Raw genomic sequence first — 19,137 nt, forward strand, 5'->3', positions numbered from 1 at the left:
TCTCTACCAGCTGCCACACATTCTCTATAAATAGTGCTGGCAATAAAAAAAAAAAAAAGAAAAGAAAGCGGGTGGGCCTAACTGATTTATACGCTTGTGTCCACCACAACACCATTCAGGAATAATTAAACTTTGGGGAGATTTCCTGAATTAATACGTCGCCTTTAGGAGGGGGAGGTGAAATCTAAACGCATGTCGCAGGTTCAGCAGTCAGTCACTCAGTGTCACCGTTTGAGCCTACTTGGTGCTGTAGGCGAGGTATCAAAACCTACCGCGCTTTACGCACCTGCTGCCCATTTCTTGCTGTCTTTGAAGTCTGAGAGGAAAAATACAATTTTGAAAGGCTCCAATTCATTTAATGACTAAAGCGAATAAAAGAAAATCTACAGCATGCTTCGGAAAGATGCCGTATTTTTGAATGTAACACAAAATTAAGGAATTCAAATTATAATAAGTAATGATTCAAATCATATGAACTCAAATTTGGTATTGTTTTCAATAACCTCAAAAAGGTGAATCTGAATAGAGTTTTACATTTGGTGGACTTAATAAACAGGATTTTTAAAAAAGTCTGATTTTTCAGGATTTTACCTGAGTATCGCCTATCAAAATTAGAGTATTTTTACATATGACTGGTTAATTGCTGTATAATAATAAGACTGCATTTTAATGAAGAGAGGATACACACACCCACTCACGCCCACGCCCACACACACACACACACACACACACACACACATCATCATCATCATAGGATCATAATATATTTGATATTACACAAAGCAACAACACACATGTTCAGAAAGGTTCACAAAATGTCAAGAAAGTCCCAATAAAGCCATAAGATTTTTTTTTTATTACAAATTATGATATAATAAAATTAAATCAGCGAAATTATATTAAAAATCACAATCCAGCCATAATAATCAAATTTAAACTCTGCTGCATGGCAGAGCAGCAGCTGGCAGAATGGGAGCTTTGTTTTAAAATAATCATGAGCCTCTATCAGCAACAGTAAACCCGCAAAGTGGATGTGAAAACAGTAACAAAACAACCAGCTCGTTACTGGTATCAAGGTAAGTTTTAAAGTTACTTTCTCAGGTCAGTTCAATGGTTTAAAGTCTTTTCAATACAATGCCAGAATTCTCTCTCTTAAAGTAGCAGTTGCTGACCCTCCCCCACTTGTTGCTACACAGGGCTCATGAACTGGCTGCAAGAACATTATTATACCAAGGTTTGAAAAATGAGTTTTAAAACTATAAATATTTTTCTTTTTTAGCCTTCCTTAGCTTTCAAGTCCTTTTCGAATCAATGTAGTTTTTGCCGTCTGCATCGAGCTTTGAGTAATTTACTGCTGCTGCTGCACACTGCTAAAAGTATAAGTGTGGCGTTATCTGTTGTAAAGCGCCACTGATCACTTTCATTTTAAATCCAAAGTATGTTGAAGATGTAGGCCAATTCACACACTGTAAAAGTGATTAAAAATGCCACTTTCACAATGCACACACAGTCAGTTCATGCCTTGCCAAGTTTAGTTTTAAAATGACATTAACTTAATGAGAATCATCAGTGGCACTCCTTAAGTTTCAACAACATGACTGTAGGTGTTTACAAGAAAAAGTGAGGAAAAAGTGCAGTAGCTTTCTGTCAGCAAGCTGACCGACAGTGTGCAGCAACAGATGGAGGAGGGGCTGTGTTTTTTCACACAAGACTTTATGAATCCTGACTCCTGCCTTTTTGCTTTCATCGTTTTAAAATTGACTTTGAAACAGTAACTTAGATGGAAAATTTTTTGAAATTTGAAAGCGTATGTTGATGTCGGTAATCTGCCTAGTTTTCAATTAGTTTTTAATTTTGATAAGAACCCATTTGAGTTGTAACTACCTTAAAACCTTCTAGCACAGACATTGAAATAATGGCAACAAACGCCGCGGTAGCTGCAGAGTTTATTGCAGAGGGGACCTGGTGAAGCTGTCAGTGAGAATCAGAGCTGCTGCTGTGACGGACGGTTCCAATATTGATTTCATAAATAAACAAAGCTAACCATCGATCCTAATGTTATTTTGCATTTCAATTACTGCTTTGAAACATAACCTTCAAACAACTGGCTGCTCAATACCAATGGCCTCCACTGATAAACACCCATGTAGTTACTCCACATTACATCACATTTCCTACAGGAACTGCAGAGACAAACACTCTATAAAAGATTTGAGTCTTTACAAGTAACGCAAACTTTACTTATGCAACACCAAAACACTTCATTTGTCACTTTTGTTTTTTGTTTTTTTCTCTTCAGCTTCGGTTCTGCTGTTTGTGCATTTGAATACCTGCACATATGCATGTGTGAGTGACTAAAGAGGAGCCCTTGAGCGTCAGAGCAACAGGAAGAAGTGCTGACGCAACGTGTCAGTGATAGCACTTTGCTGCCACAAGGGCATGAGAGCCCACATAGGCTAGCATTATCCTTTCTAGACTAATGGACCTGGTTATTTTTAAACAGATTCTCACACTGCGGTGGAGGTGTCCAAGGTTACCATGGGCGAGAAATCCGGAGGGGGCGCGTTCAGCAGAGGCTGTTTGTTTCCATGCAGGTGGGTGTTGTGAAATAACCAAAGAAGGAAGGCAGGTAATCGCCAAGAGGTGGAAAGGCCAAATTTAAGATCTGAGGGGGCGGCATGTTATGACAACACTGAGATAATTGTAAAATGAAAGCCAGTTTAAGAAAAAAAAAAAAAAAAAACTGGCTGAATTTATGCTGCATTTGTTAAAGCAACCACTTGACATGACAAGGGGGAAAAGAAAGCCTTCTACCATCATGTTAGCATGAACTTTAAGGCTTCTGAGGCTACAGAAAAGTTGCCAACAACAAACTGCCAAGACACATTAACTATTTTTGTTTTATCCCGAGTTTGGAGTCATTTTTACAGCAAGAATAGGTCATACATCTATGTAACCTTCGGTTCCTGACTTCAGTGCTGTTCAGAGCATGGAGAAACACAGTGTGTCCCCTCCCCCACTTGTTGCTGCACACTTTTGGTCAGCTGGTCGAAAGAGGGCTACTAATATTTCCACTGAGTAAAAGATGGACAATTTCATCAGTTTGGAGATATTTCTGGTGAACTCACTCTTAAAAGGGTAACATTGTTTTGAAAACCACAAGCGAGTTACGTATCAAGATGCAGACTACCTCAGCAGATAGCCCAACTAGTTAGCAAGTAACTAGTTACTCGTTTCTTATGAGGAACAGAACTACAAAAAGTTAAAATGCATCATATTCTGCATTTGAAAGTACTACTAAATTTAGAAATTTAGTGGCTGTTTATGGCATACATGTTTATTTTCTGTGTAAACACTGTTGTAATTCTACTCAGGGTTTTCCTGTCAACCTCATGTCAGTCCATAAATAGCTAAAATCACCTTTAGGTGTTCTGGAAGGTTTTTCTTTTTTAATCAATGACATAAACTGTCTAAGTTAAGAGTGGTTTTATGCTTTTATATAGTTATTTGGCAAACAAAACAAAGTGAGCTATTTTTCAGATCCCTGTAGAATCTAAAATGTAAGTATATCTTAAAAAGCAGATGGGCTTGCAGTGAAGAACATACCTCAAAAATGTGTAGTTAATGAATAGCAGTGTATGCTGTTTCTTTAAGTTGTGAAAGGAAGTCATTCACAACTTAAAAAGTTTGTTTTTTGTAAGTTGTCAAAATACTTTCCATGCTTTTTACATTAAGCAAACTACGAGCGCCATATCAGTTAAGCAGCTCACTGCATGCTGATAGCCTGACTAATTATGAAGAACAGAAAAAGCCACACTCTTCCTCACCCACCTATTGCTGCACACTGCCACTTAGCTGCAAACAGCAAAGATATATTCAGCTGTTTGAAAATAATTTTATTGCTGGTGTGGGAACTAAATATGCCTCATCTCTTCACTTATTTAGGTAATGTTATTAAAAACTATAGCATGTTCACTACGAGTGGCATGTCAAGTCATGTCACTGCTGGCTCTGTCACCGATGGACTAATTAAACCAATATGAACTTGTTATTATTGTGTTGCTCTTTAAAAAGCATGTTTACTTAAAACTTGTTCAATGCTTTTCTTCAAAAGTCTAGGTACGAAAACCAAATTTACAATTAAAAGTTATACTTCCCATTATTTGAATTATATTGGTCAATATGTTAGATCTTTTAGAAGCAGTGGGAATATTTGTTGCCTTTCTGTTTTAGATGAAAACAATTAGACCCCCTTAATTGTGGCTACAGTTTTTGTGAATCTGTGATAATTTGACACTATGTTATCATAGGTTGAGGATCTCCCATGCCTATTTTACAGTAAGAGTAATGATACTAGATACCAGAAATGAGAGGTCTCCAGCGTGGCCATTGGACTCAGGAATCTCTCTAATGATTTGGACAACAAAGCCCTGTTGATACAAGGAAGAAGTATTTAGAATTGGACAACAATCTCAAATTTAAGCACAAAAGAAACATCTGAAATCCTCCTAAAAGCTGCGGGAGATTAAAGCAACAGGTGGACCAGAGGAAGTCCACGGCCTGGCCACAGGGGCCAGCGGCTCCTGGCCTGCAGTGGGGTGGCCATCCTCGTCCAGGAGGCTTTTCTGGTAATGTATTCTGAAACCAAATTACCGTAAGCTGATCCCATCTGGATAGTGTCTGAGCGCGGCTGCTTTGGTTACTCACCACTGCCTCTAACCTGCGATAGCATCTCCATGAAGACAGCAAAAATCTGATTAACCCAATAACAATGAAACACTTGGTCAAAGAGCAAGGAGCTTTTAACTTAAGATACACTAATGCAATTCCCGCGCCTTGTTTTCTGAAACCTAATAAGAATCAAGCGGACGGACCGCCAGAGATGGCTGTTTGCAGGCTCTAATGCAGCAAGCTGGGAATGAAGTCAAATAAATTGAAATCTAATTCATCACTGTGCGCTAACTTCTTTCTGCCTCTCTAAAAATACATTAAAAAGCTCTTATTTCAAGACGGGAAATTGGATAGCCTTGTTAGTTTATTGCAGTGGCTGTGCCAGGGATAAAGGAAAGCGTGGGTGTTGAAAGATGTTTAGGAATGAAAGAAGTAAAATCCCAATTCACTGCTGCTCAATTCTTGTTTTTGTTTTTGTTTTTGGTTTTTTGTTCTTTGTTTTCTTTGGAGCAAGCAGCAAAGAATTCACACTTGCAGCCATGACGGATTTCTGACCAGTGTGAACAACTGCTGCAACGAGCCCGTCACACTCACATGCTCAAAGAAAAAAAAGGAGATATTTACTTTTGACTTAACAGAAACAATAGCACTAAAAAGAATCTTAAATTACCACGGAAAACACACTCAATTGTAAGTATAAACTTGTAATATATGAATGTTTTGTGGAATTTCTATTACAGGCTTTCTACAATTGCATATCAGTGTGTTAAAAAAAAAACAACTTTACTTCAGTCTGATGCCCAGAAAGTGGCGACGCCCTCGAGACAGTCTAAAGTGTTTTATAGAGATTCCACCACAGTAATGTGTAAACTGCAAGGCGCGAAAACCTCCAATAGAGATCATTTACCCCAAGCATCACTTCTACATCCAGCCCCTCAGCGAGAGTTTGAAAACACCAGCGAAAATGAGACACCGCTGAAACAAAATTTGCGCCCAGAGTTGGAGAGGTTTCCCTGATCAGCTGCTCCACAGTGGACAAGTCGTCAGGTCAGAGGTAAGAATTTCCATATGAAACGAGAGGCGTCTTTTCTCATGAAGCGGTGTGAACAGTAAGTCTGATATTCCAACTTGGCTTCAAAAACATTCATTCTTAGGGTGCTTATGGATTACCAGACGTTATATGCAAATTATAAATTTAAAATTTGCATGCTTTATTAAATTAAGCCTTCTTCAATGCCAAAGGAATCATCATAAAAACTATTTCTAATATTTAAAATTTTCTACAATTTCCCCTTTATTTGTGGCACATTTATAAACCTAAAAGAAATTTGCTCCATTTTACAGGTAAAATCTGTCTTATAGATTCTACGCAGATTTTTTTTTTCTTGTTAATTTAACGTCATTCATAATTGGATAAGTTAATTAGCCAACGTTTAACTAAAATAATTTATTTAAATTCAGAATTAAATACTGGTTGTGAGAAAAAAAAAACACATCTCCAAACAAAATTAGTTTTACTGCTTTATTTTTTCCTTAACAACAATAAATACTCATTAAATATTAGTTGGAAACCACATTTGTGGGGAAAAATATTTAAATTAAAAAATAAACCTTGGGGAAAAAAAATGCTGATTTAGTTGTCATTTTATGTTAAAAGGTAAAAAGTTCTGTAACAAACATTAGAAAGCAAAAAGCATTTAAACTTATAAAACGTTAAAGAAATTTTGTGATTCATGTTTAGGTGATGTCATAAAAAAAAAGCAGATTTCAGGAGAAATTTGATGCATTTGCACAGGCATAGAAGGTAAAATAAGCACAAAAACTGCTTCACTGATATGCAACAAAATTATACATTTTAATTAAATACCGGTTTTAAAAATTACTATGTAATTAAAAAGTTATAATAAAAGGCCTCCCAATAATTAACAGAAAGGAGAAAATTAACACACTAAGAAAAGTAAAATCTCTAAACATTTCTGGTGAATCTCATATGTTGCACAAACACGTAGTTTAGCTTCAAGTGTAATAAAAACAAAAAGGTTGCAAAAACCTTATTTTCTCTAGCTCAGTTAAATCATTTTGGTAACTTTCTCTTGAAATAGATTCATATTTTTCACAACCAAAAGCAGTTTATTTAGTCTTAAGTCTTAAGTGTAAGTTACTGGTGGACTGATGAAGTTAGAAAACCAGCGTGTCCCAGCAGCAGCCAGGAGCTGTGAGGAGGTGCAGCTCGCCTGCACAGCGTGCCGCTGCCTGGAACAGACCTATCGGCTCTCTGAGGTTACTCAGGCTTTCCGTTCCTCTTTTCCCAACTCGCAAAATGTACATTTTGCCATGTAGTTCATCCTTTCCAATTCCAAGCATTCACACTAATCTCATCTCCTCACAATATCACTCTCATTCCGCCTGGGCGGACGGCTCGGGCAACAAAGCCATCAGCGAACAAGCTTTTAACCCAACTGGACAGGGGACCCGTACGATTCAGTGGTGCAAAGTAAATCAATCAGGCACGCTCCAAATGAGACTTTTACATTCAAAGACAGATGCTTACAAAATATTATAGACACGTGCACCTGCTTAAGCTTAAGTTGCTGTCAAGCCTAACCTGAATCAATGCACAAAAAAGTGAATATTTACAGAAGTTGGTATGACGAAAAAGAAAAAGCTGCAATTTTAATTACAAAAAGGTTTTTTGTTTTTTTTTTGTTTTTTGTTCGAGAGATGTCAAAAATATAAGATGAACAGTGAACTTAAGTAAGACAAATGGAAAAAGGAAATAAAAGTTCAATGCAACAGCTGGGTTAAACAGAAAAGTGAAAGGTGGAAAAGAGAAACAAGCTGCACCTACTGGTTATGATAGCTGAGAGGGTCTGGAAGACAAAGTTCGGAAATGTCCATCAGTCCAGTTTTAGCATTCCAGGAATGAGAGGAAGAGGAAAGAGAAAACAACTGAGACCCGCTTCTTCCCCAAATGATAGCACAGCACCCTCAGAGACAACGACGCCGCAAAAAGCCCCTCCGGCACCGCGCTGCCCCCCCCAACAGCCTGCACAGGTATGTCGGGCTCTGATGAACCGAGAGTGTGTGTGCGTGAGCATGTGTGTGGCGTGTGTGTGTTTATGTATATATAAGTGTGCGAGAGAGAGAAAGAGTGTGTGTCTGAGTGTATGTAAGAGAATTTGAGAGCGAGTGAGAGAGAAAGAGAGGGAGAGGCTGAAAGGAGGGGGCAGAGGAGGGAGGAACAGATAGACGGAGAGGTAAAAAGGGGAGGTGAGAGACAGAGGAGCGCAGGCAGCAGCGGGATGAACGCTAAGATGGAGAGAGCATGAGAGTGCGAGCGAGAGGAATGACTCTTTCCATGCTCGGGATAGGGCTCTTTAAGACTCAAGGGCTTGATGAATATGGAACAGCTGCTGTTGGCTGGCTCCGAGGGGCAGGACTTAAAGCGACAGAGGGGCCGGCGAAGCTCCGGGGAGGAGGGATCCGAACGATCACTCGCTCACCCATACAACAACACGGCTCACACGCATGTAGACAAAACACCGAATTGCGTGGGCAACGGAGATGCAGCAAAAAGGGTTCTGTTTTAATCTGAAACATAGAAAAAGTCTGATCCTCAAGGCTGTGAACTATGAGTCAAACACAGATGCAGGTGATTTTAAAACAGACAGTGGAAATACTTTCTCATCTTTTTCTTATTTCACCATAGTGTCTTTTTATGCGTCCAGATACTTGAAGATTTTACAGATTTTTGTAGATTCAATAACTCGCAGAAACAGTCTTGCACAGAGTTCAAGGACTAATTCAAATTCACATTCCTGGTGCTGATTCCGATTTAAATCAACTGTTTTTTTGTTGTTGTTTTTTTTACTCTTTCCAAGAATGAAAAGCAAAAAAGGGAGAAAATGTGATGCAGGTTTGATACAACATTCAAATAGTTAAACAACAAAACTGCCCATAGATCAGCTTTTAAAGATTACAAAAGAATCTGAGTGCTTGGAAGGAAACTATTAGATAAAAATAAAAGATTCAATGTACAGTTGCTGCAGAAGGGACTGCGTCATGAGCAGAGCGAGATCTGTCAAATATTCAAGTCTAAAACCGGAAGCCATGTTTGCTCAAGTGTCTGTTTCACCTCTAAATATGCTTCAACAAAAATGGAGAAATGCACCAATCAGGCTTTTCCCAAGCAGATACTAATTTCTGGTCTTGCTGATTCAGATTTAGCCTTTGTGCCAACTTAACAAATCACTTTTAAAAATAACAAAATGTTTTTAGGCCTAAGTAAAATAAGAAGGCAAATAGATTAAACACTTCATAAGACTAAGTAATAATTTATAGTACTGTAAATCCAGATGAAAAGACATCATGAAGCCAGCTAAGAACTTGTAAATAACGTTGTATGTCCAAACTTAGAAGTAAAAAATAAATTACAAAAAAACAAGTTTACTTCAACTCTAAATGTTATTGTTTTACAAAAAGAAGTGAACCAGGGTTTTATTAGTCTTTTCGAAGCTAAGTTTCTTTAATGTCTGACCAATTTAGAATTTTATTTGTCTAATGACTATGACACATAGAAGAAAACATGTCCTGCTGGTTGTTTGATAGAGGGAGTATCCAACAGAAAAACAGGACATTGGAAAAATATTCCCACTTACGCATCAAAGCCTATTTCCACATTATTTATTAGATTTTTATTCAACTTAGCAAAAATTGCATCAAAGTGCATGTTGTTGATTGATGCATTTATTGACCTCTTTCTCTGATTTTTTTTTTCTTTAGTGAATAAAAAGGAAAATTGAGCATCCGCTCACTTGGTGCATCTCTAAATAAAATCAAGTCTGACACCAGCTGAGGTTTCTGAAAGGTCCAGAGAGAAGATCGGTTGACTTTACCTGCTACAAAGCTCAAGAACAAATCCCAGTAAATGTTTTACTGAACCATGTGCTTTAGCTGTATTTTTGGGTGTTGCATGTGAGGGAACCATTGTAAAGCTTTCCCCACCTGTGAGATATGATCTCAGGCCATAAGTCATACTCTTGGAAGCCGGATCGGCCTCCAAAGGAGCGGAAAATCCAGCTCTGTCTACTCTAACCCCAGCTTTAGAAGCGCCTGTGTTTCTGTGTTGATCAAGCTCAGTAAGAATGCAGAGAATGCAGATAGCATTTCACAGTCAGCGAGGGTCTCCGTGTTACTGTATCCCCACATTATAGGAACAGAGCTTACCATGGCATCCTGACACTCGACTGAGTCCGGCCAAAGGAAAACAGCAGACTGCCCTCTTCTCAGAAACTCACGAGGTGTTCAGACGGCGCTGCCCGGCCTCTACGGCAAAGGTACAAGAGAGCAAGGAAGAGCCACTCTCTAGGAGATTCATGAAAAAAAAAAAAAACAGTGTGTGGCATCGCTCTGCTACTGTTCAGTTTTCTCTCCTGAACAGGAACAGAATAAAACCCCTGGAGGGGAATCCAGTTCCATTCATCGGCTCACGTTTCCATAATCGATGCAAAAACATCACGCAGTCCCTATTGATCATCACAGGCCTACTGATGTGCAGCAGCACAGCCTCCACGCTGACACAGATCATGCAGCAGCTGCTCTCTTTTTGCCACTAAATTAAGGAAAATTCTATTGAGATTCATATGGAGTCAGTCACATTTTTCTCAGATTACAAAGTGTTTCATAAGTACAGAAAACTGGACATGTTTATGGGCTTAGCTCTGCAAAAGAATGACTTCAGAATCCAAAAAATCATGAAGCGCAATGCTTTTAAAGTAGAATGTTAGGACACCAATATATCTGAGAGACTAGTTGGTTTCTATGCAACTTTTACCTTCCTACTGGCAGCTAATTTCAGTTACTAAAAATTTTCTGTAGCTTTTAAACGACTTCATGCTTTGTAAGGCATTAGATCCCTGCTGTGGTTGTCGTTGCCCCCCACATTATTTATTTATTTACATATATGTAAAATCACCGTGTGACAGCTGATTTTACAGCATCGGGTCAGATACAAATAAAGAATAGCTCTGCAGCACCTTAAACTCTGGCATCAAAAAAACAATGCCAAGATCTAAAATTTAGTTGTTTTCTTTTCTTTGCTGTTTTTCACGTTTTTAATGAGTTTTTGTCTGCAATTTTCTATTAGAACTCCTGAAGCATTATAATCAAGAGTCAGAACTCCCACAATACCAGTCAATAGGTGCAACAACAAATAACATATACTTTGATGCACCACTCTTAAGTTTAATAATAATAATAATAATAATAATAATAATAATAATAATAATAATAAAAGATAAAGGAAGGGAACATGTGCTTTTATGCATAACTCGGAATGATCCTGTATTTCCTTCCTTTGCTCTTGAAATAAAACTAATTCCATCCAGGCATCTGCAGAACTTTTTTTTTCTTTGTATTTTATGTAGGATCAGCAGAAAGTGTAAGTGAACTGAATAAGAAAAATTCAATGTAGAAGTTCTACACGTATTAAGCAAACATGCTAAGTAAATACCTCATAGCTTGAACAATATTAACAGATTAATAATTTATTGCTAATTCAATAATTTCTGCCTCCTGAGGTTTTTTGTAAAAGCATGAGCAATGCAAAGCGAGGATAAAAAGTGCTGTGATGGAGGGTGGGCTTGACTAGAGGGGGGCCCCTGATAAAATTCTGCTTAGGGCCTCATACAGCCTTGGGTGGGCTCTGTTTGGATGCCTTACAGTACTCAAAAAAGAAAAACCTGAATGAGTTAAAAATAGAAATCAATAGAAAGCAGGAATCTGCATCGGCCAGTTATAAGTTGTTAGGTGCAACATTAGTTACTAAAATGATAATTCACCCCCAAAAAAGATTAACTTCCAGTTAAAGGAACCACTTAGGAATCTTGGCATAAAATGTATTCAAAGTTATTTGGAATAACAATAAAGTAAAGATGTTTGATTCATAAGAATAGATAAAAAGTTCAAACCTGAACACTTAAACATGTTTCTTTTTCATCAGGGAAACAACCTTCTCATATCTAATCACGTTAAGTTTCACTGTTAGCGTATGGAGCTGAATTTTATTAAACAGAAACACTGAGAGCTCGTATTCTAAATAAAGTCGCATACTTAAGATTAATATTTTACGCATCTAACAAATAATTTAAAGCAAATAGCAGTAGACTTAACTGTAAAAAAAATAAATATACTGAAGCTTTTGCTGCACACTGAAAAAGTCAAACCGAAAAGATAAATCAGCTACTGTTCCCAGAGGAAAAGTGTTGATCTACACGTCTCAATTGGACCTAAACTGGTGTAAAATGCACGCGAGAAAACATTAAAAAATAAAACAAAAGGGGGGGGAAGGGAATCTTCACATATGAATGTGTACCTTACTCGGACAGGTCATGTCCCATCCCCGCCGCGGCTGCAACGAGCACAGGCTGCGCACTGGCTGTGTGGAAGTGGAGTCTCCAGGTGTTGCTGTTGGTTAGGCTCCGTCTGTGCGTCTGAGCGCGCCGTTTAACCGCCGCACACCGCAGACGCACCGTGAACTCCTCCTCCGGTGCGCGCCCTGCGGCTGAACCAAACACCTCCAAATCCACGGAGCTCGGGTCAAATGTGGTTCAAGATCAGGGAAAAGTTCTGACGCAAACGTCTCTGTCTTTTTTCCTGTTTCTTTGACTATTTATTTAATAAATAAAACTTTTTTTTTTCCTCCACCTGCATCGTTCTCTGGCAATGTTCCTGTGTGTTTGTAGCAGCAGCTGCACTCTAATTTAGTTAGTTTTGCCTCTTTTTTCCCCACCTCTGCCCGGGGTTGAGCGTTGTGTGGTGGGTGGGTTTTCACCTGAGAAAACTGGAGGTGAGAGCAGACAGATCACTGCTGCAGGCAGGCAGGCAGGCAGTCGGTCAGTTTCCACAGTTGATGAATAAATAAGAGACCAATTGCAGCGTCGCGTCTGTGCAGCAGAGATCACAGTTACTGTATCAAGTGACAGACTTGTTAGTCTTTGTAAATATATATATATTTTTTTCAGATAAGTATTCACAGGTTACCCTGGTATTTAGCAGGGGCGTTGCTAGAGCTAAAGTCAAGCTGGTTCCCAGGTCTCTGTTTTTGTTAAATATTTAATGTAAATGTGTATATTTCAAAGCCTGTCTTTATTATATTTACTATATAAGTATGTATGTTAATAAATGTTAATAATGCTGCCTTTTTTTTTTTTTTTGCAGTGTTCTTCCAAACAATATTTTGTCTGACTGGTTGCCTTGCAGTGTCGGGTAAATTTTCATCTCAAATTGACAATATATCAGTAGTTGAGGCTGTTCAGGCTTTAGTAGAAAATGCTTGCTTAGTTAAAATAATAGTTTAATCCTAAAATTTGGATAAAAACTAGAAATTAAAATTTTTGGCAGATAGACTAGAATAAAAATATCACTTATTATCCCACAGTGAGGAAAGCATGGATATTCACACAAAGATAAAAACAGGAGAAATGGGCTACACAGTAAGCTGCTGTCTAATCAAGGAATTTGCTGCTAATTTCCTCTTGCTTGTTTATGTGTTTTAGTCTGCAGAACAAAATATGTCCATTGGTCAAAATCAATGGAATCAAAAATCAAAGGAAAAAAAATTGGTGTTGGCCAGAAAATGTCTAATCAGTGCATCTCTACTTTTTATAAAACCGTATTCAAATTTAGTCTTGAAATAAACGTTTCTTCTGACTTTTGGCCTTTAGAGTTGGACATGTATGTGCAACATACATTTTCTGACATTTTATAGAGGTTTTTTTTTTTGTTAATATAACTGGTTTCACCATGTAACCTCCTCTGTTACACAAACGATGCATGACGCTTTAGTCTTTCCTTATTCCTTTATGCTGTCTTCCCAAGCTCTTAAAGTAAATCTATAGGCGTTCATGCTTATGCAAAGACCAACAATTTACTTTTTAAAGTGAATTGTAACTTACTGATTAATAATTTTCACTCACAGTGCAATAATAACAGTCAGGGGACATTGCTGGTTTATAGCACACTGACCGTCCTCTGTAGTCTCTTACACTTAAGAATTGTGATTAAAGGGAGATTTCAGATTAATTAAACACTTTTTCTTTTGTCCTCATTTCTCAGCGTTGACTGACTCTCTCAGCTGTAAACCACACTGCAAAAACCATGCGACTCCATTGTCTCCACTAGAGGGAGGGCTATCGCACAAGAAAGCAGCTGCATAAGAGATGCCTGTATTTTTTATTTATTCCCCCTCAGCACCTCAGAGCAATTCATAAACTGAATGAATGACACTCAGGACAGTGCCAACATGCAGGCGCACAATGGAAGCCTGTCTGCATTTTCCTCTGAATGCAAAACCTATCCATTACAAACGTGTAATTATTGCCCTTAATAGATTAATTCATGCTGAAAGATAGAAATGGGTTCCAGGCTATTGATGTAATTATTTTACCCAGGAAATTAAGTGACATTAAAAGAATGATATTGTCACCGCCAAAGTATCATTGATTCCTTTCGAATGCAATTAGCTGTATTTGAAAATGGGGACCTGCACACTGAGCTGTGTGAAGAGCGCTGAGGATCACTTCATTTGTGAGAGATATAAAGACCAAATTATCCCATCAAAGGGAAAAATCTATAACTGTAATGGCACAGAGCTTCAGGAATGATAACAGCAATCCTGTTCAGTTCCACGCGTGTTAACCAGAAGTGTACAGCACAACACCATCTTATTTATTACTTATCGGGAGGAATTATGACAGATGGAAAACAATCATCTTCTGAGAGTTTGACGTAAGAGTGGGATAGTAAAGTATATTGTAGAAACTATCATTGGAAACAAAGAGAGGGAGGAAAGTGAGACTCTAATTCTTACTAAAAACTCTGAATACAGGTTATACAAACAGCAGCCTAATTGTTAAAAACTGTAAGAATGAAATATTATTCTGAATAAATTAATAAACTCTAACTTGTACTATCATTTTGATATTAATGCATTGAACCAAATACATATTTAATACTTGCTAAGTTTATCGGTAGTGTTTAAGTGATTATTGTGCAGAATATTTAACCTTCATGTTTTGGGTTTGTTTGTTTTTTTGCTTTTCAGTCTGATATCAGCAGGTTGATTAGTCAGTTACCTGCCTGGGCAGAGCTTGCAGATTGCTGTTTCCCAATAATGGAAATCAAATTTTTCTTGTCTTGGTTACAAGAAAAACATGTAGCAACCTTCATTTAGCCAGCTGCCTGGCAGTGCACAGCAATCCCCCCTATGCTCTACACAGCCAGATAAAGCCCTGTGATGGACTGGTGACCTGTCCACTGTGCGCCCCGCCTCTTGCACAAAGAAAGCACCCCTGTAACTCTGCATACAGCTACATCAACTGTAACTGAGAGGAAAAGAGAGGAAGTGTTACAGTTGAATTTAAACTGTATTACTTAAGCACCAGTGATGGATGGCAGCCCTTTAATGCCCTTGTACTTTCCAAACAGTTGTTTTCTTTCTTTCTTGTCATTGAATGAAAAGTGTGAGCTGAACAGCAGTGTGCAGCAAAAGATGGGGGGAGGGCTAGTGCTGCCCAGCTATGCTCCATACAGCAGGTTTAGCTTTGTGACTGTTCCCATCTGTTTGACTAGTCTGTATTTATCTGCTTAGCAGGCATGCCAGATGACCTCCTGTTGCAGCAGAATAGTACTACCTTCATATTGAAGGTGTCTTTTTGCTTTCCAAACCATCACCGTCCCTCTGTGTTGAGCAAAAATTATGGCAATGGCTAAAAATGTAAGAAAAGAAGAAGTGTAGTAGATTTCTGTCAGCAAGTTGACCAAACAGCAACAGGTAGGGAAGGGGCAGCATTAATGTACTTTATGTTCTAGACAATCAGATAGAAATCTTTAAAGGTCTTTAAATCTTTTTTTTTTTTTTCCGAAATTGAAGCCATACATTTTTTTTTGATCGGGCTATATGTTGGGTGTGCTGGGAGATTGATAGTTTTAAAAAAAATCTGCCCAAGTTTCACCCCTCTATTTGAGGAATGTAATACCGCATCACTAAAGCCTCTGAGACACAAAGCAACATTTAAAAACGGACCTCATGCCCAATTCACGTCATGCAAGGCTTGTTACTTTTGAGATAAACAACAATTCAAATATGAGCTAAAGCAGACTCGGCATTTTATAAACAAAACAGAAAGTGTAACCTTTCTGATTGTTTATATGTCTTATTTATAGTGACCTCGGGGAAAGTTTTACAGATTTTAAGTTTTTATGAGGCTGTTATAAAACAATCCTTTAAAATGTGCCTTATAGGTCAGACGTTAAACAAATCTCAGAGTCCCTGACAGTCGACCATGTAAACGTTTCCTCTGTTTCCTCTGTCATCTGCCTCCATCTTTTGACAGCTTGATAAGAGCGGTGGACAGAATGCACAGCATTAATTAGTATCAAGAGTCAGTTTGATATTTCTCAGCTTCTCTAATCACAACAAAGCTATGAAAAAAGGAAAATACAATTATGATGCATATATATTAGAGCTTTAAAACCAGGAAATGTTGAAAGTATACGCCATACATAAATCCTATCAACATACCCACTGTATTACAAAGCAGATAAGTAATTTTATCTGACAAAAGGTTTTTGTAGTTAACTAAGCATGATTGACTTATTTGTGTGATGGCATGTCATCTGGATATTTAGTATCAGACAGTTGAATAGACTGGATTTCCTCTCAACTAACAAAACTGTCACTTTTTGCCCCTGGATCATGAAAGAATTTGATTATTTCATTTAAAGGAACAACCCAAACTTGAGGGAAAAGAGTATAACACAGGTCATGCTGTGGCTAGCATTGTGTCCTCTATTGGTACAAAACATCAGCTAATGTCCGCAGATCACACTGAATGATGCTTCTGCATGTTTTGCCACAATAATTAACTTGAGTATCAGTTGTAACAATGTCTTCTTGATAATATGTACTCTAACTTAGAGCAGTTAAACCCTCACAAGTGAAGCACAAACATTATGTGGAAAAAGACGAGAACATGCACAACCACTACAATTTTTGCTAATATAAAGTAGACTGATATGGTGTCACAGTTGTTGATGCGTGCTATGCATATCAGAGTAGCAATAGCGGTCAGAATGACAGCAGAAAATAAATTGTTTCATTACAAACAGTATTTTTTCCACTATGGTGAATTACAGATCATAACGCAGAGCTTTTAAAGCACCTCTGTAGGGTCCTAGTTGGTTAGGTTTTCAAGCTCCTAATCTCACACAGTATTTTTCCTCCTCACAGAATAAATTGCTAAATATGTTAACAAACATTTGAGCTAGAAACCACTGCCATTGTTTTATCCTGGATGGATATATGATCAGGCATTCCGAATGAAGCATCATCATACTTCTGCAGCTCTTATCTGCACTTTTAGTTGAATTTTGCTTGCTATTTTTCTTCCAGTATTTCTTAATACTTCTAGTTTTCAGTCATGGAAATTCATGCTTTTAAGCCAGAGACAAATTAAACTTTGAATGTTTGAACTGAGTTTGTCCTATTTAAAGAACAAAAATGTGATTACGCTAGCAGTAGAACCAGAGTGGATTTTTTTATGTATATTCTTGTAAAACCACTCTTAAATTGTTGTTTTGTTGTCTTTGCCTGCTGTGCCTATGTGGGGCGTTTTGATGAATTCCTACAAAAGCATGTTTGTGCAGCAGTTGCTGGTCCACACAGCTCCCCTCTAACCGAATTACGCTGTTGGTAATCCACTGAAAAGACACTCAGCGAAGAGGCAGAAAGAGAGGCCGAGGGAGCAAAACACGAAACCTACCAGACACAACCACAGATATGATGTCCGAGCAACTTAAGAATCAGGCATCCATCTCCCGCCATGGCCAAAAAAAAAAAAAAAAAAAACCGTAATTCGAACCCAAACATTTTTCTTCACGACTCAAACCAAATCAGAAGGTCCAGAGCTTCTGCTGTCAGCCTCCCTCCATCCCACCCTCACCTAAATTTCATTTAGGAGACATCTTTCTCCCTATCCCCTCACTCTCATGCTCTCTCCATTGATAGCTCTCCTCTCTTTTTGAATTCAGTGCACCGTAGCTTTTAAATTTACTTGCCTAACAAATACAGACAGCGAAACCTAAGTGTTTTCTGAAATCCTTGAATGGGCTTTGGAGTGCCTGTGCTGTACTGGGTGACAACAGTCTCTCTGTCTCTGTCACTCAGGACCTAACCTGTGTGTGTGACTTAGTTTGCTTGTCTACTTAAGTGTTTGTTTGTGTGTATGCGTGGTTGTATATTTGTTCCCCCGTACTCTGCACAGGCTCCTTAGCTGGGAGATGGGAGCGCTGGGTGGGAGCGGCAGTCTGGAAATGAGATAAGGACGTCTGATTCATAGGATCTGACAGGAAATCTATACACTGCAATGTTTATAATCCAGCCATTACTACACAGCCGAATGAAAGAACAATAATCCAATCATTTACTCTATATTTACCTGAGGCAGATTCTCGCCTTAAAGGCGAAGTGTGTCACGTGGCTGTAAAAATGGGCTGGTGTGGATGAAGCTGTAAGGAGGCAGATTTGGGCTCAGAGTAAGGAGGATGTTGAGAAAAGTAAACGTCTGTTTACCGGAAAGAAGATGGCTGACCTGTGGGAACTTTAAACCATCAAAAGCCAGACAAGTTTATTTGTAGAGCCTCATTCATATACAAGGTATTTCTGATTGCTTTAGAGAGAAAATAAGAAACAAACCTAAGAAAATTACTTTAAATATGAAATACATTATAAGAACTAAAAAGAAATGCAGACATAAAAAGAAAGATCATCAAAAATCAAATCTGAAACAAATAAACCTCCTCACATGGAGAGATGGAAATAAAAAGTTCTGTGCCATCATCCTAAGCATAATCACGAATATAATACTTCATAACTACGTTAGGTTAATAATATACACATCGAATAAAATTGGCCCTTGAACTGAGCCTTGAGGAACCCATTGCTAAGATTTATAGCTGTCAAATCAGAGAAACCAAGTCTAAATCTGCGAAGGACCAGACTCTCAACCCATTTCTTTTCATCAGCCAATATGTTAAGATTGTTGTCTGAAAAACAGATCTGAGATACAGTCGTACCAAGAAATGATGGATGCATGAGATATATGTCATTGAAAACTCTCATATTGACAATCTTTTTAAATTTGTTGAAAATGCTTGGTCACATGTGGGCCTGCTAACCGTTGTGGTTTCACGCATATGCATGGTGTGTTTTCTTTTCACGAGATTTGGAGAATTTATGAGTTTTTAAGATGTGAAATTCAGCTTTTACACTTCATACATCCATGCAGGCAGAAACTAAAAGTGGAGGAATTTTCTGGTGGGGTTTACTTATCATAGAGGCTTTCATGGACAGTATGAGCTGATGTTCACTGAGCACAAGTGTGTTGGGGGGGGGGGGGGGGGGGGTGG

At 38.2% G+C, this 19,137-nt stretch overlaps 1 protein-coding gene across 7 annotated transcripts in view; it reads right to left on the reverse strand.

Annotated features, from left to right (window-relative positions):
• Positions 1–12,363, reverse strand: part of esrrb (estrogen-related receptor beta) — a 61,894-nt gene extending 49,531 nt beyond the window's left edge. The window contains exons 1-3 of one of the 7 annotated variants that reach the window (XM_015049141.1): positions 12,044–12,362; positions 9,898–10,035; positions 4,362–4,430 (exon numbers count right to left, since the gene is read on the reverse strand). In XM_015049141.1, coding sequence (XP_014904627.1) covers positions 4,362–4,430; positions 9,898–9,905 — 77 coding nt within the window. In that variant the 5' untranslated portion in view covers positions 9,906–10,035; positions 12,044–12,362. Of the gene's footprint in view, positions 1–4,361; positions 4,431–4,707; positions 6,104–7,519; positions 8,084–9,897; positions 10,036–12,043 lie in introns of those variants that run through there. The other 6 variants (XM_015049162.1, XM_015049126.1, XM_015049133.1 and 3 more) reach the window with 6 other exon arrangements.
• Positions 12,364–19,137: the final 6,774 nt, after the last annotated feature.

The sequence above is a fragment of the Poecilia latipinna genome, unplaced genomic scaffold (assembly GCF_001443285.1).
Source record: "Poecilia latipinna isolate Pla-1442-1.1 unplaced genomic scaffold, P_latipinna-1.0 Scaffold43, whole genome shotgun sequence".
NCBI lineage: Eukaryota > Metazoa > Chordata > Actinopteri > Cyprinodontiformes > Poeciliidae > Poecilia > Poecilia latipinna.